The sequence below is a fragment of the Cnephaeus nilssonii genome (genome assembly GCF_951640355.1).
Source record: "Cnephaeus nilssonii genome assembly, chromosome: 6".
NCBI lineage: Eukaryota > Metazoa > Chordata > Mammalia > Chiroptera > Vespertilionidae > Cnephaeus > Cnephaeus nilssonii.
Window position 1 is genome coordinate 9869240 of NC_137077.1, and position 27545 is coordinate 9896784.

At 48.5% G+C, this 27545-nt stretch overlaps 1 protein-coding gene across 1 annotated transcript in view; it reads left to right on the forward strand.

Moving 5' to 3' along the window:
• The window catches only part of SYN3 (synapsin III), a gene marked incomplete at its 5' end in the record, with an annotated part of 352341 nt that overhangs the window by 39912 nt on the left and 284884 nt on the right, over positions 1–27545 (forward strand). The window contains one exon of the mRNA XM_079775841.1: positions 10270–10361. Within this exon, the coding sequence (XP_079631967.1) occupies positions 10270–10361 (92 nt within the window). The remainder of the gene's footprint in view (positions 1–10269; positions 10362–27545) is intronic.

Genomic DNA, 27545 nt, shown 5'->3' on the forward strand with positions numbered 1-27545 from the left:
GTGATAGCTAAAATGGATTTCACACTTGCTTTCACTTTGCCCCTTGCTAAGGGCTTTTAAATGGATTAATGCATTGAACGCTCACAACTGCCCTAGGAAGGCACCATTCTTAGCCCCACTTTACAAATGAGGATGGGACATAGGCAGGCTAGCTAACTTGCCCACGTTAGTTGTACAGCAAGTAAGGGTAGAGCTCAGATTCAAACTCGTGTGGTCTGACTCTAAAAACCCCACACGCCCTGGCTGGTGTGGCTCAGTTGGTTGGAGCATCGTCCTGAACACCAAAAGGTGGCAGGTTCCATTCCCAGTCTGGGCACATACCCTGTATATCCTGTTTCAGATTGGATCCCAGGTCAGGGTGTATGGGACCGATCGATGATGTTTCTCTCTCTTTCTCCCTCTCTCCCCCTTCCTATCTCTGAAATCAATGAAAAACAAACAAAAAACAACACTGTTATTCCAAACACTTAGTAAACTGTGAATCGCTGCTGTTGATATATATATATTTTTAATAATATGGTGTTCGCCTTATTTTGGATATTCCATTACTGGAACATTTAGGAATGTAGGCTTTACCAGTTTATTTTTCCTGTGTTTTTATGTTTATTTTGACATGCTTTTATGTCTTTATCAGTTTATTTTTCCTGTGTTTTTATATTTATTTGACATGTTTTTATGTCTTTATCTCTCCCTGCCCTGCCTGCTACGTGCATGAGCGTGCACACACTCACAGTACCCTCCCCCCCCCCCCCCACACACACACACAGGAATATTATGATTTCTGATGAGCAGAAGCGCCTTTGCATCTGCCCGCAGTCCCCTGTGCTCTGAATGGTAGGTGGGCGGTTCCTTCAGGCAGCGGACCCTGACCCAACGGCCTGGCCTTCACTGAGATGCCAGGCGTGGCTCCTGAGCAAATCTCCTCTCCTGGAACAGGCCACTGAGGGAGCCTGCAGACTCTCAAAGCCTCTTTTGTCGGGGAGGTGAGTCTGAACCGGTGGAAAAGACCTCCGGCCCGAGATGCCAGCCAAGGGAGTCCCTGAGCCCACGGGGCCCTCGGAGCTAAAACACAGCCTGGGCGGGCAATCTACAGGAAGCAGTTCTTGCTGACGGCAGGCCCCGGGCCGCCTGCCAGGCCTTTGCCAGCCGCAGGGCAGTTGGAAGAGGCACAGGGTGAAGGCGGGGCAGGGGCCGTGGGCTTTGCTGACAGATGCTGCAAAGGGCGTGGAGAGGTCTTGGGAAGGTGGAAGCATGAGGGTGGCCCTGAGCGGACCCATCTCTGCGCATTGGAACACGAGTCACCTCAAATAAGCCACCTGCTGCAGTGTGAAGGGTGGCCGCCTGGGTTTGTGTCCGAGCTGACGTAATTACCAGGAGGTCATTTTGGGCAAAGTCACTCTGCCTCCCTGGGCCTCACCGGGCCTCACCTGTGGCATCTGCACAGTAGGTGTCGTTCATTCAGTGATATTACTGAGCACGGTGCCCTGCGCCAGGCACTGGCTGAGGGGCTGGGATAGAGCTGTGAAGGGGAACAGACACAACGCTTGCCCCCTGGCGCTTCCGATCTAGAGAGAGATTGCCGATTAAGTATTTAATTGTGACAGATGTAAATATTGATGTCTGATGGGGATGAGGACTGTGGGGGAAGGTTACACAAGGAAATGGGGCATTGGGTACAGTAGTGCTTTGCAGGGAGGTGCCTCTGGGGGCGCCATGGAGCAGAGGTCTGAGTGGCAGGAGGGAGCCAGGAAGGGCTCAGAGGCGGGGGGACTGGAGGCTAGAGCTTTTCAGTGTGTTTCACAATGGGAAGGAGGCCAGAGGAGTCAGGATGGGGTGCACGGGGATGGTGGGGGGCGATGGGAGGAGGTCATCAGAGTCTTAACCTTTTGCACTCGGATGTCGAGATTAAAATTACTCTTTGAATGTATCAATAATTTGAGATATAAAAAAATCCAAATAAATAAGTTTGTATGAAAAGAAACTCCAGTTTTTTATTCTACTGCCGCACTTTGTAAAATCTGGGGTATTTAAAAAATTAAATCCCGAGTAGAATAAAGGAATCTAGAAAAAAGCAAGCGAGTGCAAAGGGTTAAGTCATGTGGCACCTTACAGACCATGTAGGGCTCAGGTTTTCTGTATTTAGTACTTTTTTATTATTATTGCTGTGGTTTATCTTTCTGCGAGACTCTGTGAAAGAACTTAATACTGAAGGAAATCACAGTCCATGCAGAATGCAGATTTTTAAAAGGAATTCATCGATGGCACAGTTTCCTTCCTTAGGGATTAGGGTGGAATTTTGATGATAATTTGCTGGAGGACTCAGGAATGCCCTAATCCTCCCTTGACAATCACCATCATCACTACCCCTGTTCCAGGTTCCTAAGGCAGCTGAAAACACAGGAGGAATTGCAAGTGAGAATCGAAATACCATTAAGGTTAGCTGGTCTCGGTCCCCTCCCCCCCCCCCCCCCCCAAGCAGGGTGTCTGCTAAAGCTGCCCTGAGTCCCTCCGTTTAGGCTCCAGACCAAAGCAAGGCCACCTCGGACCCTCCTGGAGGCCAGAATCGCCTTTGCGGGTGTTACTTACTGAATATGTGGCTCCTGTTACTACAGAGTTCCCAGATATGATTATGGAAAGAGAGCAAGACACCGGGGCCCTCTGAGGATCAGGGTTTAGCTGCCAACTCACGCGAGAGGGAGTGGCAGAGACAAGGGTGGATGCTGGGGTTCGCTTCTCTGAGGAGCCCCAAGGAGGAGGAAGGAAGTTAGCAGGTGGAACACTCAGCGCAGCAGACACTCGGCTGCCGAGCAGCAGGACGTGGGGGCCAGAATCGCACGTGGTTGCCTGGCTTTTCATCCCACCGTGACCCTGCCCGCTGGTGAATGTGGCACCCAGATGTCCTGACCATGGGTTATCAGTTTCTCTGAGTAGGGCAGAGGGTCAGAAGTCGTCCTAGCATTAGAAACGGGGGCTACTGCAGGCTGCCCACCTTCTCCTAACAACAACTCTGTGTCTGTCTCTTTCTGTGTTTCTTTCTCCTCCTGCAAAATATATGGAGTGCTTGAGGGCATGGAGAGGGGCACACTCCAAGGGTTAAGGGTGCAGTTTGGACCAGCTAGGTCTCCACTAACTGACAGGAAGGTCCAGTATCTTATCAGCCCCCCTGGGATTCCAGACCAGTCTGCCTTTCTCGGGAACTCTGGACAGCTTCTCTTTGTGTGGAAATCCTCCTTCAGTCAGCGTCACGGTCAAGGCCGATGAGAGCTGCCACCTCCACATTCCCGCGCATTTTTGGTTTCTTCTGTGCATTCCAGTCAGTCATCCAATTTCAAGTCCCCATTTCCGTTTCTTCCTCGTTGATCTGTTGGCTAATAGCATCCTTCAATTTATTAGAATAATGATGATTGCAGGCACCATTTTCCATTCTGTCATCAACATCATCATCATCATCGCAAATGTACTCATTAGCAACTAAGCATGATTATCTCATGTTTTCAGTAATGTTATCTGCTTGGCATCCCATACGTGCCAGGTGCCAGTTCCAGTGAGAATGCGGTGAAAGACACTGCAGGGAAGTGAATGCTTTTCGTTCCTGTCCCGTGTGTGTATGTGTGTGTGTGTGTGTGTATACACGTGTGTGTGTGTGTGTGCGCGTGAGTGTGTGCATTCTGGTGGAACTGGACGTGTTTAATTATAAACAGGTGCTTATATCTCCTGACTTAGGGTCTGTAGAACAGATTTTCTTAGTGGATATGATTCCAGCCCTATCTAGCACTGACAGCAGGGCCTGGAACTTAGAAAATGCTGCAGAAATATTTGTGGTTAAATATCTAATCACTTCCCTCCTCTGCAGCCTGTAGTGTTTCCCAAGGGCCTCCCAGAGAAGTCTCTGCCCGAATCCCTGGCATCTGTGAAAATGATACTCAGAAGGGATTTACAGATGTGATTATGATTATGGCCAATTTTCTTTAAATTTTTCTTTATGCCCCTTCCTCTTCTTCTTCTGGGACTTCAGTTACACACATATTAGACTGTTTGATGTTGTCTCTCTGAGGTATGTGTTTGTGTTTTTTGTTGTTGTTTTGTTTGTTTGTTTTTCAAACTTCAGTTACACACATATTAAACTGTTTGATGTTGTCTCACTGAGGTATGTGTTTGTGGTTTTTTTGTTGTTTTGTTTGTTTGTTTGTTTGTTTTTCTTTTATTTGTTTGTGTGGAGTTTTTTCTTAGTATTTTATTCCTGGGATTTATGTTCTATAGTTTGTATTGTTTTCTCTCACTGTTAATTCCATACAGTGCATTTTTCCATTTAAGATACTATATTTTTATCTCTAGAAGTTTTGTTTTTCCATTTAAAATATTTTTCAATTTTTCTCCTCGTTATGGTAATATTTTTTCTTCTGCATTCTTGAGAATGTGGGGCATATTTATAATAGTTGTTTTAGTTAACTTCCTAATTTTTAACTTTCATTTTTGCTTCTCCCACCATGTGTCTTATTTCTGGTTCTGTTCTTATTGATTGATTTCTCTTTCTTATGGGTGATATTTTCCTGCTCCATTGCATGCCTGGTAATTTATGATTGAATACCATACATTCTACATTGTGAATTTTACATGTTAGCTGCTGGATTTTGTTGTATTCCTTTAAATAGTGCTGTACTTTGTTCTGAGATGCAGTTAAGTGTCTTGGAATAAAATTGACACCTTCAGGGAATGCTTTTAAACTTTTCTTAAGGCATATCTTCATGGAGTGATTTATCATCCCAGTGTGCCCGGGTCTAAGAGGTCCCCAGGACATGAGACTCAAATTTCAAAACTAGGGCTGAGTTCTTGAGAAGCAGGACTTTCTGATTTAAAACTGAGAAAACTCCTAGCAAACTAGAACAAATTAAACATCCTAGGTCTAGAGCGTGCTGTAGTCCAGGGCTAACTTGGTCCCACTACTACATTTTGAGGACACGATTACTATTACAAGGTCTTCACACCACAGCTGGGAGAACATGAACTGTGCCCAGCCTGAGAGTTCTGGAGCGTGTTGAGCCTGCTGGGTTTTGGTGGTTCCTTCCTTTCGTGCATGCTCAGATCAGCACTCAGGACTTGCAGACCTCCCTGGAGGTCTTTTTTCTGTGCATGTCCATCTCCTCCTACGTCCTGTCCTGCAAATTCTAGCTGTCTTGGCCTCCCTGACCTCTAGTCTCAGACTCCTCAGCTCAGTGAGACTGTTGAGCCTGTTGGTATTCTCCCACGCTGCTCTACTGCCTGAAAACTGCCTCCAGGCAGTCAGCCGAGTAATCATAGGGATCATTCCATCTGTTTCCTTTTTGCAGGGATCATAGTCCTGCCATGCCTGCTGTCCACTGGCTGAAAACTGTTCCTTAATATATTTTGTCTGGTTTTCTAGTTAAGATGAGAGTGTAAATATAGTTCCTGTTAATTAATTGTAGCCATAAGCAGCCCTTACTCTTTATATTTTACTAGAGGCCCTGTGCACACATTCGTGCACTGGGGGTTTGGGGGGTCCCTCAGCCCGGACTGCGCCCTCTTGCAGTCTGGGAGCCCTCAGGAGATGTCCACTGATGGCTTAGGCCCGCTCCCCAGGCCTAAGCTGGCAGTAGGACATCCTTAGTGCTGCCACTGTGAGCCCAGCTTCTGGCTGAGCAGTGCTCCCCCTGTGGGAGTGTACTGACCATCAGGGGCAGCTCCTGTATTGAGCATCTGCCCCCTGATGGTCAGTGCACGTCATAGCGACCGGTCGTTCCGCTGTTCGGTCAATTTGCATATTAGCCTTTTATTATATAGGATACCCCCCCCTTTTCTCTCTCTCTCTCTCTCTCTCTCTCTCTCTCTCTCTCTCTCTCTCTTTCTCTCTCTCTCTCTCTCTCTCTCTCTCTCTCTATATATATATATATATATATATATATATATATATATAGATGCATATTATATTTGAAGGGGTTGCTCTTTTTCTGGTTACACAATTATTTGTACATTCAGTTTACTCTTACAAAGACAATGAAATATTTGAAAATAACAATAGCAACTGCCTTCTGTGTCTCAGCCCTGTGCTAGGTGTTTCATATACGTTGTATTGAATCTTTGCAAAAAATTTTAGAGATTGATATTGCTGATATTACTGTCTCCATTTTAAAGATGTCAAACTGAGATTTAAAGCAGTGAATAAATTGACCAAACTTAGTAGCTAGTATATTGCCCAGCTTACAGTTGAATGCAGTCTTTCTGAATATTCCTGTATCCACACCACAATGCTTAGTGTGTAGTATTCACACCTAAGAACACAATTAGAGCCAAAATGTTTTTAAGGTCAAAGGTTAAGTTAGGCAGAAAATTTAAGTGACTCTGTTGATAATGTTTTACAGTATAAGTGAATGCATGGTGTTTTAGTGAGAGAGAGAGAATGTGTGTGTGTGTGTGTGTGTGTGTGTGTGTGTGTGTGTGTGTGTGTATGCATATATGTATGTGTGAGGTGCAGTGAATGAAGGAGCCTTACCGAGCCACATTGACCTTCTTTGAACCCTGACCCCTTTGCATGTAATACTGAAACTGCATTTAATTTCCAAAATTACTGTACTTTTATTCCCAGGACTGTTATAACAAATTACCACAAACTTGGTGGCTTAAAACAACCTAAATGCATTCTCTCGAGTTCTGGAGGCGAGAGCTCTGAATTCAAGGTGCAGCTGGCGGGCACTCCCTCTGGGGGCTCCAGTGAGGGTCCTTTCTTGCCTCTTCCAGCTGCGAGTTCATCCTGGAGTTCCTTGGCTTGTGACAATGTAGCGCCAGTTTCTGCTCCATCTCCACACATCAAGGCCTTCTTTCCTGGGTCTCTCTCTCCCCTTCTCTTCTTTTGTAAGGACTTGTCATTGGATTTAGGGACCACCTTCATCCTAGGATGATCTCCTCTTTAAAAAATACATATATATATCTTATTGATTTCAGAGAGATAGAAACATCAACGATGAGAGAGAATCATTGATCGGCTGCCTCCAGCACACCCCCTACTGGGGATCGAGCCCACAACCTGGCCATGTGCCCCAACCAGGAATCGAACTCTGATCTCCTGGTTCATGGGTCGATGCTCAACCACTGAGTCACCCTGGCTGGGCCAGGATGATCTCCTTTTGAGATCCTCTGCAAAGACGGTTTCCAATAATGGTTCCATTTGCAGGTGTCACTGGTTAGGGTTTGCACATATTTAGGGGGGTGGGGGGGAGTATACAGTTCAACCCATTACAGACTCCAGGGGAGCTCTGAAGCGCTTCACATTGGCTGCTCTTTAAGTTCCTATCAGGAGGGCTACCCTGCAGCCCAGGCATTGACCTCCTATAAATACCCAAACACCGTGATTGGGAAATAACGCCAGACACCCGGTCTGAGCAAGATGAACGTCTAACGTGTGTGCCAAGCCCGAGTGTGTTTTCTGTCCAAGTATCTTTCTTTGCATTTGGGTCTTTGCCACCTTGAGTCAGAAAATGCTATCATCCAAGATTCTGATTCACTCCCTTCCTTTATCTACTTGGTGCCCAGCTCGCTATCCTATGTTGCAACTTTCTGCTAACCCTTTTTTTCTCTACAAACGCAAGCATCCACTTCTCTTGCTAATGCTTCTTTGTAATCTTGCCAGTGAAGTCTCTTAAACATGATGGGACTGCATTTTTAAGGCATTAGACTTACTAACCAGGTCGTTACCACTGTTTACTAACCGGGCTCATTAATAGGGCTCTGTGCTTTTCACCTTACCGCAGCATAATGAGGTTATTAATTAGGGCAAGAGACATAGCGCTCTGGGTTTGCTCTAAGGCCATCTGGGGAGATGGCTCGGTCTTTGGTCATAATTTCTGTTAAAATGTTTCCAAGGGGATACATTTCAGTCTCCATGAAATGGTATTTCCCTTCAATGTCAACTCTTTTTCTCTTTAAATGGCTTGCTTTTAGGTCCGTAAAATTCCCCACTGTAATCCACCTAATGCCTCATTGAACTCAACAGCAGAGGCCGTGGGGGGGGCAGCAATTGAAAGCACGGGTTGGAGCCAGACAGCCTGGGTGTAAATCCTGGCTCTGCTGCTTCCTGCGTGACATTGGGCATGTTAATTTCATTTCTGGCTCATTTTTTTTTAAATCTGGGCAAGGGTGAGGATTAAATGAATGTAAAATGCTTAGGTCGGTATCTGGCACACAGTGAGTGTCTTATACATGGGAGCAGTTATTTTTAAAAATGTATTAAATCCAAAGAAATCTCTTTTGCTGTCTGCTGTGTAAAAGGCATGGTTTAGTACTCTGGTTTTTCTAGGATGGGGTTACAGGTTGCACTCTGTCTCCCTGAAATTCGTATGTTGAAGTTCTAACCCCTCAAACCTCAAAATGTGACCTTATTTGGAGATAGGGTTTTTTCCAAAGTAATCAAGTTAAAATGAGGTCATGCAGTGGGCTCCAATCCAGTATGATGGCTGTCCTTAGGTAAAGGGGAACTTGGATACACAGACACGTGTAGAAGGAAGACGAGGTGATGAAACATGGGAAGAAGGTGGTCATCTGCAAGCCAGGGAGAGAGACCTGAAACAGATCCTCACAGCCCTCGGAAAGAACCAACCCTACTGACACCTTGATTTTGGACTTCTAGCCTCCAGAAATGAGAAAAGAAATTTCTGCTTTTAAGCCACCTAGTGGTGGTACTTTGTTATGACAACTGTAGGAAACAAATCCAGATGGTCATGACACACATGGCTGTCTGCTAGGAGGGATGTATTCCATAGTGCTCTGGTTGCAAGCAACAGAAATTCACTAAATCTTGCTTAAGCAAATAATAAAACAAAGATGAACTTATAATGATACAGAGGCATCTCATAAAATCCAAGGGCAGGATTGCAGCTGGCACATAATGTCGACCGTACTCCCCATCTCACCCTGGCTGGGTGGCTTTGTTGGTTAGAGCATCATCTAGTGCACCAAAAGGTTGTGGATTAGATTCCCTGTCAGGGTGCATACTAAATTGCAGTTTTGATCCCCAGTCAGGGCATTAATGGGAGGCAACTGATCGATGTTCCTCTCCCTTCCCCTCCGTTCCCCTCCGCTCTCCTCCCTACCCTCCCTCCCTTCTCTCCTCTCCTTCCCCTCCCCTCTCCTCTCCTCTCCTCTCCTCTCCTCTCCTCTCCTCTCCTCTCCTCTCCTCTCCTCTCCTCTCCTCTCCTCTCCTCTCCTCTTCTCCCCCCCTCCCCTCCCCTCCCCTCTCTTTCCTTCTCCTCTCCTCTCCGCCTTTGGCCCTCTCCCCATCCACCCTGGTTTTTTGTGCTTCCCTAATCCAGATGGCAGAAAACATGGTCCCCATCTGCACTTGGGTTTGTGTATTAAAGATACAGCCCCCTAGAAAGGAACTGCATGGATCGCTCAGCAGATTCCAATTCTAATGGAAGGGCATCATCTTCCCGCCCTGGGTCAGGTGCCAGCGCCACCAGCTGGCACCAGGGGAACAGTATTTCAGTGCATAGACAGGGCGCTCCTACTGTAACCACGTGGATGGAGTGAGGGGAGGGACCATGACCTAAAAAGGGAACCGATGGCAGATAACCCGAGGAGGGCTCCCTTAACAGTGATGTGCGTGCTCACCTGGCTGCAGCGCCCACCACAGCCTTGCAGGAAGCTGCAGGAGCCTAGGGGAGAGGTCATGCTGACAGCACGTGGCCTCTCCTAGTCCTGGAGCTAGAGTGGCTTCTTTCACCTTCAAGCAGGTAGAAATTAGTAATGGTTGAAAGCATGGGTCTTTAAAAATATATATATATATATTTTTATTGATTTCAGAGAGGAAGGGAGAGGGCGAGAGAGACAGAAACATCAATGATGAGAGAGAATCATTAACTGGCTGCCTCTTGCACGCCCCCTACTGGGGATCGAGCCCGCAACCTGGGCATGTGCCCTGACCTGGGAATGGGACCATGGCCTCTTGGTTCATAAATTGACGCTCAACCACTGAGCCACACTGGCCGGGCAAGATAACATGGTTCTTTGAATCAGAGACGCGTGGTTCCAATCCAACTTTGCCTTTTATTAATTATGTAGCCTTGGCCGTGTCCCCATGCCTCTCGGCACCTCAGCTTCCTCATTTTTCAACAAGGGAAGTAAATAATATTGCCAGCTTCCTAAGTTTCAAGTGAGCTATAAATGGGTCCTTGGCAACATACATACCCAATAAATGCTAGCCGTTCTTAGCATTATTCATGTCTGCTGAATCCTTCTTTGTTTTGCTTTCTCCTTCAGGCCGAATTCTCAGAGTTGAACCTAGCTGCCTATGTTACTGGGGGCTGCATGGTGGACATGCAGGTCGTGAGAAACGGTACCAAGGTGGTGAGGTAAGGAGGACTGAGATTCGGGGCCCCTTCCCCTGTGGGGGACTCCTCACAGAGCCAACCCCTCCATCTAGTGGCCAGGCCTCATTTCTGAGCTACTGTGCTTTCACATGTAGAATGTCTGCTCTCCGAGTGTCAGGTGTAGTTGCCATAGAAATGACGAGTGGCACAAACAATATGGGGAGTTAACTGGGTGCCCTGGCCTGAGCCATGGGCTTGGGGAGAAAGGCTGCGTTCCGTCCCTGGTTTTGTGGCTCTGTTTGGGTGTGTTTTCTAGTCTCTTACCCCCTGAATTCTCATCGGCGGCATGATGATGGCAGCACTGAAGTAGGAGGCAGGTCTGTGAGAGCATCCTATTAATTCTAAAGTGCAGCACAAATGTAACGGCTTATTTTAATGAGCTACGTCCTGCTTCCAGCAGTATGGCAGACGGAATGCCCCTCCCGGGACATCAGACCTAAAAATGCGGGATCTGATATTTTCCAAGAAATCTGTTTATAATGTATGCTGAGCTGGAGGGGGAGCGAGGGAGTTCTTGAGAAGCTCAGAAATGTCAAGAAAGTGGCAATGCCCAGGGAGAGAAATGGTTGTGCTAATATAGTCCCACCTAGTGAAGTACCCAGAGGAGAGTGCTCACTAAGTCTTGTGAGGATTTCGATGGGGGAAGAAATAGGACTCAGATTTGGGGAAATGGAGAAAACAGGAAGAACTTGGAGGAAAATGTGACATTTATTCTGAGCCTTGTCAAATGGTGGGATGTTGGAGTTCTATGTATTCCACGGGTAGGAAACAGTCTTTGTAAATGCAGACAGGCCAAAAAAAAAAAAAAAGTGTGTCTGGGAGATTATTATAATTCAACTAATCCAATCATCATTTACCGAGTGCCAACCTTGTACCGAGAAAGACATTACTTGGCTTCCTACTTCCAGTGATGGTGGACTGGGTTATTTGGACTAACTCTTCCACCGAAAACAACTTGAGAATTGGTTTTAAATAAAAATAATCTTCAAAGCCTGCAAGGGGTTGGCACGACAAAGAAGTACCCGGAAGAGAATGATGGAAAAATGGAAGCCCAAAGAGAGAAACGAGTATGAAAGCTACCTTTTTCCCAAGAGTCTTTCTAAGTCTGACAAGTGTTAACATTGGTTTTGATCACTAATCAGATCAGGGCAAGGGAGACAGAGATCAGCACCCAGGGCCACTCAAGGTGGGGAATGTGATGATAGACCCTCCCCACAATAAGCTGAGACCCAAAGGACTGCACCTTCAAGGTGAATGTGAATTACAAGTCGATGAACCCTCACAAGTCATTGCAGTTTGAATTACAGTTTTATTGGTTTTCCAGGGACTCTCAAGCATGGTAATCCCAGACATGCCAGAAATAAAGGCTGTCTTGTGTAGAGCAAGGCACTTTGAGCCTAGGCCTCAAATGATCATTCAATTGATTTTTTTTATACAATAGCTAGCACAGAGTCAAAGATAAGCAGACAGACACCATGAATGAGAAGAAACAGAACAATAGACAATAGAAAGAAGCCCTTCTATCTCAGGTACTGGAATTATTAGGCACTGATTCTTAAAATTTTTAAAAATCATACATATTAAGTGGGGAAAAAATCAGGTTTGAAGATATATGCAGGGAATAGGGAACTATAAAAAGTGATACAACTGCCCGCCCAGCGTGGCTCAGTGGTTGAAGGTTGACCTATGAACCGGGAGGTCACGGTTCAATTCCAGGTCAGGACACATACCCAGGTTGCGGGCTTGATTCCCAGGAGGGGCATGAAGGAGACAGCTGATCAATGGTTCTCTCTCATCATTGATGTTTCTATCTCCCCCTCCCTCTCCCTTCCTCTCTGAAATCAATAAAAAAATACATATTTTTAAAAAGAAGTGACACAACCAATTTTTTAAAAAACCAAATAGAACTTCTAGAAATGAGATGTACAGTATAACCCACATCATTGGATGTGTTGTGTTTAACAGCATATTAAGCACCACTGAGAAGGGGTTAATACAGTGAAATGTAGAGCTAAAGAAATTATCCCAAATAAAGCACAGAGAGGAAAAATATCGGAAATCTAGAAGACATGGTTTGGTCATGTGAGAGGATCTAACATTGATTGAAGCAGAGTCTCAGACAGAGAGGGAGAGTGGAGCAGAGGCAATATTTTAAGAAACTATGGCTCAACATCCTTTTTAAAATATATTTTATTAATTTTTTACAGAGAGAAAGGGAGAGGGATAGAGAGTTAGAAACATTAATGAGAGAGAAACATCGATCAGCTGCCTCTTGCACACTCCCTACTGGGTATGTGCCCGCAACCAAGGTACATGCCCTTGACCAGAATCGAACCTGGGACCCTTGAGTCCACAGGCCGGCACTCTATCCACTGAGCCAAACCAGTTAGGGCTGGCTCAACATCTTTCAGAAAGATACCAAAACACCAATCACAGAAGCACAACAGATTTAAAGGAGAATAAATAAAAAGAATACCAAGGCACCAAGACACAATAGTGTAAGTGCAGAAAAGTGAAGGGAAATATGTAGTAGCCAGATTCAAAAAGGCAGCTGCTCTGATTGCACTAACACAGTGGTCGGCAAACTCATTAGTCAACAGAGCCAAATATCAACAGTACAACGATTGAAATTTCTTTTGAAAGCCAAATTTTTTAAACTTAAACTTATTCTAATGCCACTTCTTCAAAATAGACTCGCCCAGGCCATGGTATTTTGTGGAAGAGCCACACTCAAGGGGCCAAAGAGCCGCATGTGGCACGCGAGCCGCAGTTTGCCGACCACGGGACTAACAGACTAACATCAGCTCCCAGGAGGCAGCGGGGAGAGTATCTTCAGGGGCCGAAAGAAAATAATCACCAACCTATAACCCCATCCTCAGGGACACCTCTTTTATGAATGAAGGCAACATAGAAACATTTACAAATGAACGCCCTCAGTGAGGGAAATTGTCAAGTATGAGCTTTAGGCAAAAAGAAAAAAAATCCCAGAATAACCTAAAGCTTCAAGAAGGAAGAAGAGCCAAGGAGGTAAATGTTAATAAACGCTGTCTTCAGAATAATGATGATGTCTTATGAAGGATTAAAATATGAGGGATTAAAATATACACCAGTGCGTTAGTAGGGACGGGGGAAGGGGAGGTAAATTAAGGTGTTTTGAGGCCCTGGCATTGTCAGGGAGGAAAGTCAATGTGTTGATTAAAAACAAGCTTTGAGAAGTCAAAGATGAACTATTAGGCACTGATTCTTAACATTTTTCCTGCCCTCATGGGTTTGGCTCAGTGTCTAGAGTGTCGGCATGTGGACTGAAGGGTTGCAGGTTCGATTCCCGTCAAGGGCACATACCTTAGTTGCAGGCTCAGTTCCTGGCTCTGGTTGGGGAGTGTGTGGGATGCAATAAATCTATGTGTCTCTTTCACATCGATGTTTCCCTTTCTGTCTCTCTTCCTCCCTTCCACTCTTTGTAAAAATCAATGGAAAAAATATTCTCAGGTGAGGATTAACAACAACAACAACAAAAAGATGAATCGTGTAATTTCTAAAAAAAAATGTAGTACTTAGCCCTGGCTGGTTTTGCTCAGTCCAGTTTTGCTCAGTGGTTAGAGTGTCGGCCTATGGCACCGAAGGGTCTTGGGTTCGATTCCAGGTCAAGGACACGTACCTCTGGTTTCCCAACCCCTGTAGAGGCACATGCAGGAGGCGACCGATTGATGTGTCTCTCTTTCTTTCCTCCCCACCTCCCCCACTTCACTGTCTCTGGAAATCAATGGAAAAAATATCCTCAAGTGAGGATTAAAAATAAATGTAGTACTTAAAAAGTACAAGAGAAAAAATATAAATAAAAAAAGTCAAGAAAGGAGGAGTACCAGCATAGAGCAGGTGTTACAAATAAAATAAGATGGTAGACTTAAATCCAAATATGTCATCAGGTTGGAGGAAAATGGCTTGTGCAGCAGTCCTAGTTATTAAAATATTGAACTTTCTATACAAGTTGACAAATGGCTTCTGCCCTGAGCCCTCACCCCACAGATGGGCATGGCCATTGGGTTGCTTTTTAGTCTCCCGGGTCACCACACTCCTGTCCCCCAGTCTCTATCCTTGTTCCTCCCATGGTCAGAGGACACCCAAAATTGTTGGGGAGACACAGGCTTGGAAGCAGTGGTGGGACCCCGAGAGCAGATGCTCCGTTCCTTCTGTCCCTTCATGGCTGCAGATCCCCTAGAGCTGCCCTCTCATGGCCGCTGGTGAGAACTGCAACCTCCACAAAGTCCCCCATGAGTTGTTAGTCTTATCACCAGTAGATCAGTAACTACATTAAATGTAAATGGACTAAATGCTCTGATTTACAGAGCATCTGCAGCAAGATTGCCAGAGTAGTTTTGTGAAAAATCCAACTATATTTAATTCAAGAGACTCATCCAAAACATAAGAATATAGAAATTTTCAAAGGGAAAGGATAGAAAAATAGATATACCATGTAACTAACTACTACTTACTACTGGGCTAAAGAAAGCTAGCCAAGGGAGCTGTATTAATATCAGGGGTAAAATAGACTTCCAGATGAAAAGCATTACTGAAGAAAAGGAAGAAATCCATGAGGAGAAAGGATTCATGTACCCAGAAGGGACCATTTTAAGTGTATAAGCACCAAATAAAAATGCCACAAACTGTACTTCAACAGTTGGCAAAACTATGATGTGCAATAAACAGTGCACCGTCATGGGAGATTGTGTGAATGGTGCTACCGATATACATTCATTTACTTCTCACAGCAGCTCATTTCGCACATAAGAATATTTAAAAAAAAACAAAACACACACACACACACACAAAAAAAAAACAAACACAACAACCTAAAATGCAAAATTTCGGAATCTATATATGTTCCTATTTGGGATTATTTGTGCTTATCCTCTGCCCCCTCTCTGGGAAAGGGACTGAACTGTCTTCTTTTATAATGTGTAGGAGCCAGAACATCCATCCCATTAGTCCTCACCTTTGTCCGCAGGTGAGAATCACGTGGGAATCGTTTAGAATCCTGATGCTCAGGCAACATGTCAGGCCAGTTAACTGGAATCGGTGAGGGTAGGGTTTGGGCCTCGGTGGTGTTGCGGCTCCGGGGTGGTTCCCTTGGGCAGCCTGGTGGGAGACCTCGCAGAGTGCCCTCACCTGGCCCTGCCCTGGGGTGGTCAGCTGCAAGGCCAGGAGCCTGCTGGTGTGCTGCCTGAACAAGAAACACCCGGCCAAATAGACACCTCCACGCCTCATGGCGGACATGCCGTCTGTCTTCTTCTAAATTGACAGAATTGTTTGCAAAAATACATTTACTACAATGTTCCAGGTGTTTCCTAATCAGCCAGCAGCCCAGCATTTGGGAAGGGCAGGCTTCGAAGATAGTTGTTATGGGTTGAATTGTGTCCCACACCCTCCCCAACCCCCCCCCCCCCCCCACACACACACACACACAAAAAGGAAGTATTAAAGTCCTAACTCCTGGAAGCTCAAATGTGATCTTATGTGGAAATAGAGTTGTTGCCCATGGAATTAGTTAAGATGAGGTCACACTGGAGTAGAGTGGGCCCTTAGTCCAGCATAACTGGTGTCCTCATCAGAAAAGGGAAGTTTGGCCACAGACACAGGGAAATGACGTGTGATGGTGGAGGCAGGGATGGAAGTGCTATATCTACAAGCCAAGAGCACCGAGGATGGCCATCAGCCACGGGAGGCCAGGACACAGGCATGAAAGAGATTGTCCCCCAGCTCTCAGAAGACACCAGGCCTCCCACTACCTTGATTTCACATTCCCAGCCTCTAGAACTTGGAGAGTAGACATGTCTATTGCTTTAAGCCAGTGGTTCTCAACCTTTCTAATGCCGCGACCCTTTAATACAGTTCCTCATGTTGTGGTGACCCCCAACCATAAAATTATTTTCGTTGCTACTTCATAACTGTAATTTTGCTACTGTTATGAATCGTAATGTAAATATCTGTTTTCCGATGGTCTTAGGTGACCCTGCTAGCGGTTCTCAACCGCAACCCACAGGTTGAGAACCGCTGCTGTAGAGCCTAAGACCATTGGAAAACACAGATATTTACATTACGATTCATTAACAGTAGCAAAATTACAGTTATGAAGTAGCAACAAAAATAATTTTATGGTTGGGGGTCACCACAACATGAGGAACTGTATTAAAGGGTCGCGGCATTAGGAAGGATGAGAACCACTGCTTTAAGCCATCCAGGCCGGGGTCCTTGGTAATGGCCGCTCTAGAAAACGAATACAGCAGTGCTTTTCCGTGGCATGCAAGCCTCCTGGGAGCTTGTTGAAGTGCAGATGCTCAGCCAGCAGGACTTCAGGGAGGACCCGAGGCTCTGAATTTCCCACGAGCCCCCAGAGGAAGCGGTGCTGCCGGCCCTGCAGACTCCAGTGTGAGCAGCAAGTGCGATGCCGCTGTGGAAGCCCGGCCTCGGGTAGTCGGGGCTGCGGGGGCAGTGAGTGCGGGCACAGCCCCAGCCCTCAGATCAGGGCTCCCTGGGGCGGTTTCGATTTCTGCTGTCCAAGCCCAGGAAGGTGCTTGTGGTCTCAGCCAGACAACTTGCTTTGGCAAGTCCCAGGTTACAGACCCGTGAGAACATGCACACCAGCCAGGTGCCCCCCACCTACCTGACTCACAGGGTGACCTGTAGGTGGGGAGTCAGTAGGATCTCCCTCGGGCATACGGTGTGGTGCCAAGTCCTCTCTGTGGTCTCCCAAAGGAAGGGTTTTCAGCACGGCTCTTGACTCCCAGGGTGTTCTTTCAAAGAGACCTTCAGCACGTCCCAGGGTGCAATTTGAGCCAGGCCTCCAGGGGAGGGGACCAGGCGTCGTGGTACACCAGACCACGCCTGGTTTTCTCCGGCATCTGTCCCTTCTGTTTTGGGGAACAGCGCCTCGATGTTCCCTGGGGTGACTGACCCCTCTTCAACTTGCAGTCTGTGTGGTGTCCAGAGCGGAGGGCGCATGAGCAGTCCTGGAATCAGCAGAGCACACTGGGCCGCGAGCCAGGCCGGTGAGGCTCCGTGGCGAGGCTGTTGCTGGGGTTTCTGGGTGAGACACGTGCATGCTGCCGGGCTGCTGAGCTGGTGGCCGGGACTGCTGGGGGGGCATCTCTGTTCCTCTGAGAGGGAATGGTCTGCTGAGGTGCGGCCAAGGCCAAGGGAAACACAGCCAGTGACCTGATGCTATTATCCAGGGCCCTGGGTCCAGACTCATCTCCAAATCTCAGCCCCCTCTCGCCCCCTCCTCCCACCACCACACACATTTCTCTCCGAGGAAGCCAGCTGGAATTGCACCTACAGAATTCACGAATTATTATTTATTTAACAAACCCTTTATAGCGTTTCCTACGTGCCAGGCACTGTTCCAAGCACTTAACACGTATCGACTCATTTCATCCCTTCAACAACCCTGGAGAGTATGGACTGTCATAATCCGCATTTTCTAGATAAGGAGGCTGAAGCGCCAGCAAGTTGGGTAATGGACTCAAGGTCTCCAGCCAGGAAGTGGCAAAGCGAGGACTCCAGCCTCGATTCTGACCCGGAGCCGGTGTGTGGCACGGCTGCCCTGCACTGCCTCTGTGAGGAGGGGAGGGTATGTCCTGGCCAGAGCTGCTTAAAGAGGCAGTGAGCTCCTCATTATGCGTGGGAAGCAGAACTACGCCAACAACTTGGTAGAAAAATATTAAAGGGGTCCAAGCACCTGACTTTTAAGTGGTGGGAATTTAGTGAAATGAAAGAACATTAATTAGTAACATAAAAAAACATAAGAAAGTATAAAACTCATTGGTAAAGGGAAGTATTCAGTCAGATTAAGAATACTCTAGTACTATAATAATGGTATGCAAATCATTTTTAACTCTAGCATGAAGGATAAAAGACAAAGGTGTTGAAAAGGACTAGCTGTCATGGGTGGGGGCAGAGGGACAAAAAAGAAAATTACTGTCTTAGGAAATCATCAAAACAGACGAAGTGCCCGTTCAAGTTCAGATTCTCAGTAGTGCTTTGTAAACGGTAACGTATTGCATTCGCGTTGCTGAAACCGTCAGTGATTGCAGTAGTTACATTGATAGCACCCCGTACTCTGGTTTCTGTCAAACACCCAAACTCGGGGTGGCCTGCTCGCCAGCTCAAGCTGCGAAGAGCCACCTACACGCCCAGGTTCTCGGGTTGCAGAATTCCATTTTAGAAGCCGAGCAGGGGCCACCCCGGGGCACATGAAGATTCGTGCTTAGTGGTGGCTGTGGCCACGTTCAAGCCTGGCTCCACAATGGAGCGATTAAAGGGGCAGCCGTGCCCATCCAGACGGACAGGATTCAAAACACAGGACAGGAGAAACCAAGAATGAGAAACGCCCAAGAGGCAGACGTTGATGAGGCCCGGCATTACGCAAGCCCTGCTCTCAGTCTCCAGCGTTAGGCAACCCCACGTTACAGGCACTGGTTCAAACCACAGCGGCTGATGCTGTGCTTCCACTCATTACAAGGTCAGACCTCGAGAGGGTTGAAGAGAGGGAGCCAGGAAGCCTAAGTAACCCAAGACCTTGAGGAAAGGCATAAAGACTCAGTACACACTCCCTCTCCCCCAGGACCACCCCAGACTTACTGTCTCCAGGGAGCATGTTTGGGACAGGATGGAAATGCTTGGGCCTGCCCCAGAGAAGAGGAGACTTTGTTCAATCTTAGAGGTCTACAGTTAGGAGAGTCCCTTAGAGTTTCCTGGGTGTCCCCATTTTGCAGATGGGAAAACTGAGGCCCGGGGGACTGTCCAAATCCTCCTAGCTCCAGAGCTCCTGAGCTAGGAGCAGCTCTCAGGGTTTCTGATCTCTGTCCCGGGACCTCTCAAACATCCCACCAAAGAATGTTCTGGAATAGTGTGCCTTTACTCTTTATTTCATGCATTGTCGCCCAGTCTTCCGAGCGTCCCGAACTTGGAATTTCAAATTATAGATATTCATTCATTCAACAGATACCTATGGAGCACATTCAGAGTGCCAGCCAGTCGGGCAGCTGTTACGGTTTCTGCTCTGCGTTCTTGGTCTGTGTCTGTTTGGAAAAGTGCTCCCTGTAGCTCTTCTAAATGGTTAACACCCCCTCTGAGCTTTTCCTACTTTCTGTCCTTTCATTCACTAAAGATGGGCCAGAGGATACAGCAGTGGGCAACACAGACAATGGCCCTTGTGGAGCTGAGATTTAAGTTGCAGAAAACGCACAGCAGACAAGTGAGCAAACATGCATTCTAATGGCAGGTCGTGAGAAATGGCCGCAGCCAAAGAGGAGATAGACAGGCTGGTATTCGAGACAGTAGGGTGAGCAGAGGAGGCCTCTCTGAGCAGAAACCGAATGAAAGTGAGCAGAGTGAACGCTGTGAATTTGGGGAAGTGTCTCTCTCTCTCTCTCTTCTTCTCTTCTCTCTCTCTCCTTAGAGTGGATGAGCACTCAGGTGAGGGGCAGCTTTGGGGCCAGAAGAGGCAGAGAAGGGCCCAGCTGGTGTGGCTCAGTAGTTAAGCGTCCATGAACCAGGAGGTCAGGGTTCGATTCGCAGTCAGGGCACGTGCCTGGGTTGCAGGCTCGATCCCCAGTTGGGGGCGTGCAGGAGGTAGCCGATCAATGGTTCTCTCTCATCATTGATGTTTCTTTCCCTCCTTCTCCCTCTCTCTGAAATCAATACTATACACATACACACATATTAATTAATTATTATTATTATTTTTTTAAGAAGCGGCAGAGTAGCAAGGCAGCGACCTTCCTTGGCTTGGCACACTCCGGTCCATCAGGGTCCTGTTTCCACACCCCCTTCTCTGCCTCTCCCCTGCAGGTGAATCCCCCCACTCCTTTGTGCTTGCAAGCATCTGGGACGTGCCCAGATAGGTGGGGTGGCTTCGTGGCCCAGAGCCCACATGCGGGGCAGGGCCGACTGCCCGGGGTGGGTCTGGCTCTGCCTTCAACAAGCCATGAGGCCCTGGACCAGTCTCTCTACCTTTCTGGCTCTCGGCTTTTCCATCTGTAAAGTGGGAACAAGTAGCCCTTACTTCCGAGTGAGATGTATGAAGTAGGTGAGTGAGTCTGGCTGACAGTCTTCACACCTGTTTTTCCTTCTTCCTGAAACACTCTCTCACTTCCTTTCAGATTTCTGATCAAATGTCACCTCCTCAGGGAGATCTTCTTGCCAGACCCTACTATCCTTGCTCTTAAGGCCCAACTGTGCATTTTTCTCTTTAAGCATTTAAAATAGATGATATATCATTGATTGGTTGAGAGGGGATAGAGTATATAGATACATTAATATAATTTTATTATATCAAATAGAGGCCCTTTGCCCGAAATTTGTGCAAGAGTAGGCCTTCCTTCCCCCTGCCGCCAGCAGGCACCTGGGACTTGGGCTTCCCTTGCAGCCCGGCTTTGTTTGGAAGGTTGTTCGGAAGGATGTCTGGTCTAATTAGCATATTATGCTTTTATTATTATAGATATTATATGGAGAGATAAGATATGCTATTATGTAATTACTAGAGGCCCAGTGCACAGATTTGTACACCGGTGGAGTCCCTCAGCCTGGCCTGCGCCCTCTCAAAATCTGGGACCCATTGGGGGATATAGGACTGTTGGTTGTAGCCCAATCCCCTTGCCTGTGGGGTTCGGGCTGAAACCGGCAGTCCGACATCCCCGGAGGGATATAGTATTGCGCGAAGTGGCAGGTGGCTGGGGAGGAGCCCGAGCCCGGGCCAAGCACAGCTCCCGCTCATCTTGGCCCTGCTGTGCCTGCCGCAGCCGCTGCTCGGTAGTGCTGCCGCGGAGGCGGGAGAGGCTCATGCCGCCGCAGCTGCGCTCGCCAGACGTGAGCCTGGCATCTGGCACTCGTCAGTCAGCTGAGCAGCTCTCCCGCTGTGGGAGTGCATTGACCACCAGGGGGCAGCTCCTGCATTGAGCGTCTGCCCCCTGGTGGTCAGTGCACATCATAGCGACTGGTCATTCGGTCGCTTAGGCTTTTATATATATAGATGTAGACTAAATATATACATTATAATATATTAAATATGATATATAAAATATAGGGCACATTATACTATAGATATGCTATTATGTAATTTGTTTGGTTCCCACTCTATTCCCAGCCCCTAGAACAGCGTCATTCACCTATCAGGTTCTCAGTAACTGTTCAGTGAATGAAGGTGTGAACCAGCCCTTAACCCATGGCTGGGTGTCCATGTTCTTATTGCTCTTCCTCATTGTGACTGATTCGGGAGGGGAATGGTTATTATTTACTTCTCATGTCTCCCACTAGACTGGGCCTTCCTTGAGGATTAGGTTAAGGGCTGCTTTTCCAAATTGTACCCCCAGTGCCTGGCCCAGTGCCCAAGTCTTGGCTGAAAGCAGACCCTTCAAAGAAATAAGATTCCCACAACTTTGCAAAGCAGAGTGCTCATGACGGAGAGGCCTCCAGCGCTCGCTTGCACCCGGTGCGGACTGCTGACCAGCACACGGCCCACCGCCTCCTCTCCCCGGCAGGGACAATGAGTCATTGAGGGTCCCGGCACAGCAGCCTTGTGGGGGGAAGGCCCCCCATCTATCTCTTCGCCCAGGACCTTTGCCCTCCCCAGTGCCGGAGAAAGCAGGATCCCGGCCTTGCAGAGGTGGGGCGTGGGAACGGGAGAGAGCCGCCCAAGAAAGAGACAGGGAGAGTCTGTAAAGAAATGCCAGGCTCCGCTGCCCATGCATTCCAGCCAACAGGCCAGCGCAGACCTGCCAACTCCCCCGGGAGAGGGAGCGGCACTCTGACGAGGAAAACACTGCGGCTTCTCGTTCCCAGAATCAGAGATGGATGGAGGAGACCTGTGGGGCCACCGGGAGCCCCTCCCGCTCCTGCACACCTTCCCTGCTGTAGCCGGGCCAGGGAATGGCCCCCAGCGCTGGGTCCCACATCCTGGTCCTCCCGCTCCCACCTGGGACGCGCTCCCCACCTGACACAATCCACCGTGGGGGAAATGGCCCCGATGCCCGCGTCACCATCTGGCTTTGGCGTGCTGGCCTTCTTCTCTCACTCAGAAGCAGTCACCTTTGCTAAAAGGCCAGTGGGTCCCGGGACTTCCCAGTGGCAGGTAATTTTATCCCCTTTGGAAAGAAACGAGGGTGCCCTTCCGAGAAGGACAAGGCCTCGTCCGAGGTCACACAGCTCACAAGTGGACGCGTGGGGTTCAGACTCCCGTGATTTGACATCACACTACCCCTCTCCCGGTTGGCACGGCTTCATACTGGGGAAAACACAACTGGTGTCAACGGTCCTGGGTTCGAATCTTGACTCCTCACAGTTTATACGACTGCACAAGTAACCTCACCTCCTGGTTCCCAGGTCCTTCCATTGTAAAGGGGAAATAGTGGCTGCTTTGAGCTCTGAAAGGGAGAACATCTGTGGGTGCCTGAAACACCGTGGGTGATCCCCCCCTGCCCGCTCTGCCCTGTCCTCACCCTTCCTGGTGGGAGCGGGAGGGAGGAGACTGTCCCGGGCCTGCTCCCACCCCAGCAACCTGGTGGAGTGATCCATGACAAGTTGCTAAACTGTTTTTAGACGCTGTTTCTTCATCGAAGCAGGTCCATCCGCTTCCCGGGCTTGGTAATCCACCAGCTCAGTGGGTTTCACTCTTTTTCATGAACGTGAATAATTTAGAAACCCCCTGCCCTACCTTTACACTGTGGGTGCTTAGGTCTTATTCTCATCAAGTCTGATTCCTGGGTGGGGGCCTGCATGTTGTTCAGCTCTGCCTGCGAGATTCCAAGACCAGGAGTCCAAGGACCCACTTTAAAAACCACTGCCCAGCCCGGCCGGTGTGGCTCAGTGGTTGGGCATCGACCTATGAACCAGGAGGTCATGGTTCGATTCCCAGTCAGGGCACATGCCCGGGTTGCGGGCTCGATCCCCAGTGTGGGGACATGCAGGAGGCAGCCGATCAATGATTCTGTCTCATCATTGATGTTTCTCTCTCTCTCTCTCCCTCTCCCTCTCCCTCTCCCTCTCCCTCTCCCTCTCCCTCTCCCTCTCCCTCTCCCTCTCCCTCTCCCTCTCCCTCTCCCTCTCCCTCTCCCTCTCCCTCTCCCTCTCCCTCTCCCTTCCTCTCTGGAATCATATATAGTTTTTTTTATATTTAGAAAACTAAAACCATGGCACAAGGAGCCATGACGAGGAGCCGCAGGCAGACAACCAGAACACAGGGCAATATGTTATTTTAATGTGACCTTCATAGTTTTAACACATGTGGAAATTTTGCAGCAGGCGTAAACAGATCCATTTGACCTTGCCTCGGGGCGCCAGAGGTTCGGTTCTGGCTCTCCCAGGGCTGACCGTGGGGCCACGGAACGGCCATCGTGTCCTTTCTGAGTCCGTTTCCTCATTTGTAAATGAGGGCGGCAGTCCTGCTTCCTAGGACAGTTGAATGAATCGCAACAGGTTTTGTGCATTTGGTGCAAGTTTTGTACATAAACGTGTGCATGTCATATACTTGGTACTGTCTGACGTAATGCATAGAAGTTAGGGGTTATGTGAAGATAAACACTTCTTTCTGGGACATTTCTTTATTTTCATAACAAGTAATATGTCTGTGCTGTTAAACCTGAGTCCTGGCATTCAGGACTATATCCCTTTACCTTCTGTAGTGTTTATACTGAGGGCAGTCAGGCGTCTGAGAACAAAGTTAGGCCTTGGACAATCAGCCCTTCAGTCAGCCTCAGGGAGCGGACCATTGCTCCCATCTCTGGGGTATACGGGGTGTATCGACCCCTGAGTTTTTCCTACTGCTGGTGACAATGTGTGTTTCTAACTTTTTCTCTTATCAGCTTTAAAAAAAAGCAAAACACCTCTAGTTTGATAATATCACTCCACTGGTAAAACCTTTCTTTGTGCTCTGAGGATAAAGACCACAACCTGGACTGTGGCTTACAGGGTCTGGCCCCGCGCACTTGCCCGCCTCCACTCGCTCTCTCTGCGTCAGCCACGTCAGCTTTGTCCGGGCTCTCCAAGCCTCACCTGTTCTCTCCCATCACTGTCCTCACCTGCTCTGTTCCATCTGCATGGACAGTTCTTTCCTCTCCGTTTCACCTGGAAAACTCCTGCTCATCCTTCAGCTCCCAGCTTAGTGTCACGCCTGCAGAGTCACCGCTCGCACCTCCTGGTGTGATATTCATTGTGACTGTACTCAGCCGACTTGCCGTTGGTCTTCTTGGGGTGAGGGAAGGAACCTGTATGAACAGCTGTTTCAAGCACTCACTGTGCCTCAGGCATTGTGCTGGATGCTTTACATTGATTATTTTCTTTTTAAAAAATATATTTTTATTGATTTCAGAGAGGAAGGGAGAGGGAGAGAGAGAGAAACATCAATGATGAGAGAGAATCTTTGATCAGCTGCCTCCTGCATTCCCCACACTGGGGATCGAGCCCACATCCCGAGCATATGACCTTGACTGGGAATCGGACCGGTGACCTCTTGGTTCCTGGGTCAACACGCAACTGCTGAGTCACAACTGGCTGGGCTGCATTGATTATTTTCAATTGTTGCATCCTTCCTGCGTGGTCAGTATGAGGAGCTACATTTTGTAGGTGAAAAACTGAGGTTCAGAGAAGTTCATTATCTTACCCAGCATCCCTCTGCTCATGAGGGGCGGAGTTGCTGTTTGAATCCAGGTCCGCCGGAACATAAAGCCTGTGTTCTGAGCACCGTGCCACGCCTGCCCCCTGCTTCTTCATGGGCCTCTGTCCATGGCAGGGTGCTGGGCTTTCCGGGTGGGTGGGCTGGTGGCGACCCGTTTCCAGGGGTCAAGGGTCAGGGAAGAGGTTGTTGCCATTTAATTACGTGCAGCAGCCGCTCTGCAGTTGGGCGATTACCGCATTTGTTCACCATATGATGGCTTGGCTCCCAGTCAGCTCCCCAGAGAGAGCCATGCAGCCATCCTTATTACTACCCTCTGTGCTGAAGGGAGGACGCACAAAGAGAGGAAGTGACCACGTGGCTTGCATTGGCTCTGGGCGATCACACAGAGCTTCCTGACTGCGCCACCTCCACACTGCTCCCCGCCCCCACCACCACCACCCCCATCCTGGGCATGGGGCAACCGAGACCTTTCTTTGTCTCTCCTCCAGCCAATTTCTTTTCCTCTCCCTGTGCTTCTCCCCAGCAAATGCTGAGGCAAGAGAAGAGGAAGGGTCGCCGGATGAGGTTGTGCAGCCTGTGCACTGCTCACAGGTGCCTTCCAGTGGGGCCAGACGCCAGCCTGGTCTCTGCTCACCTGTGCTCTGCCCTCTGACTGATGTACACAAAGCTGTTCTCTACGAAAAGGCTGGAGCATGTGGCTAAGGGAAAAGACTGTTAGATAGTCCTGGGCTTCAGCAACCAAACACCTCCTCCCTCCTTGGAGTCTGTATTCACCAAGATGCCCAGAATCCAGACGTCCTGGAAGCCTATGTCACTGTAGTCATCATGAATACCGTTATCTAGGCCTGGAGCTCCTGACGCAGGTTACGAGGACCAAGGCCCTGACCTCTGCGTTCAAGAGCAAAGCCAATTTGGCAGGGTGTTTACGACCACAGAGTGTTGAGTTGAGCAAACGTGGATTCGGGCCCCCAGTCTGTCACTTAACAGCTGTGTGACCTAGGGGCACTCACTCCCCCTCTCTGAGCCTCAGTTCCCTCCTCAGGAACGGTGCTTATAAAGACTGGTTATAATTATTTATGCAAACATGATAAAAACACAGCACTTGCTTCCTAGGTGCCTGCCATTGTTCTGTGCACCTTTATAGGGATTCATTCTTTTAATCCTCTGAACAGTTTATTTTCCAGATGAAGAATCTGAGGCACAGAGAGATGAACTAACTTGCCTAAGGCCACACAGCGGCTAACCTGGGAAAGCCGGGATTGAGTCAGGGCCCTTCTCTAACTCGCCAGGTAAAGCACATAGAAGTCAAGTCCCCCCCAAAGAAGGTGCTCAATGAGCAGAAGCCGGCCCTGGTCTTAGTGGCAGCTACAGCCACCAGGGTCAGAGGCTGCCAGCACACAGGAGATTCTATAGATCCTCTACCATGTGGTTCTCAGACCCTGTTCCTCGAGGTACCCTGGTTTCTTTCAGACTGTTGGGGGGAGGTAGGGGGCTGAGTGGGCAAGATTCCGGCTCCCCGTTCTCACCCCATCACCTTCACCCAGGGGACCAGTTGCACTTGCATCTATTTATATATTAAAATTCCAAGTAAAATTTTTCTTGAAAAAGAACGCTGCTGCCAAGCAAGAGTTTAAACACATGTGGCCCAGCCGAACCCACACATTTTTAAATGCGTGTGCCACAGAGAGGGCAAGTGCTTTGCTCACAGACACACAGCAAGTGAGCTGGAGCCAGAGCAGCGGCTTTTCGCCGAGCCTCCTTCGCGGTCTTGTTCTTTCCCCTCAGTGGCAACTGGAGAATGCCTTTTGCTCACATCTCCCAGTCCCTTCATTCCAGTGCACTCCCCCGAGGCTCCACGCACACCGCTTGTGTCTGTGCCTGGCCTGGGCGCACCCTCCTGCACTTGCTGATAGGTGCCCCGTCCTGGCCACCACCCTGCTCCCACGGCTGGCTCTGTCTCTCGCGGTGAAGGCCGGGCCTGAGCTCAGAGAGGAAGGAGGGCTGACAGTTTCATAGTGTTAATGGGATACATTTGAGAAATGCTAAACCAACAGTCTTTGGAAATGCAGGCCTGGGGCCAGGCACAGAGCTGGCCAGCTTCAGTGAGGGCGGGAGGGGGCTGGTTATCCTGAGGCGGAATTAGTGTCTTTTAAACACTGGATGAAGACATTGTTTATTCATGATCCTGGGAGCACCAAGATAAAACATGCATAATGGATTTGGGGTCTCTCAGCAGACAGCTCTGCTCTGCTGTCTCCATCATCATAACAAAGACTCAGGGCCATCCACTGAGGGGGGCAGTTTTGTGTGGATTCTGTCCCTGCAGCGCACTGTGGGTGCAGGTTAGGAAGCTGAGGTTCAGAGAGGTGAAGGAACGGGCTCAAGGTCACACCCGCTGATGGGGGAGCCAGAATTGAACCAGGTTTCTCTAATTCCCAAATTCACACCCTTTTGATGATGACGAGGTTCTTAAACTAGGACCCTGACCTCTAGGGCCA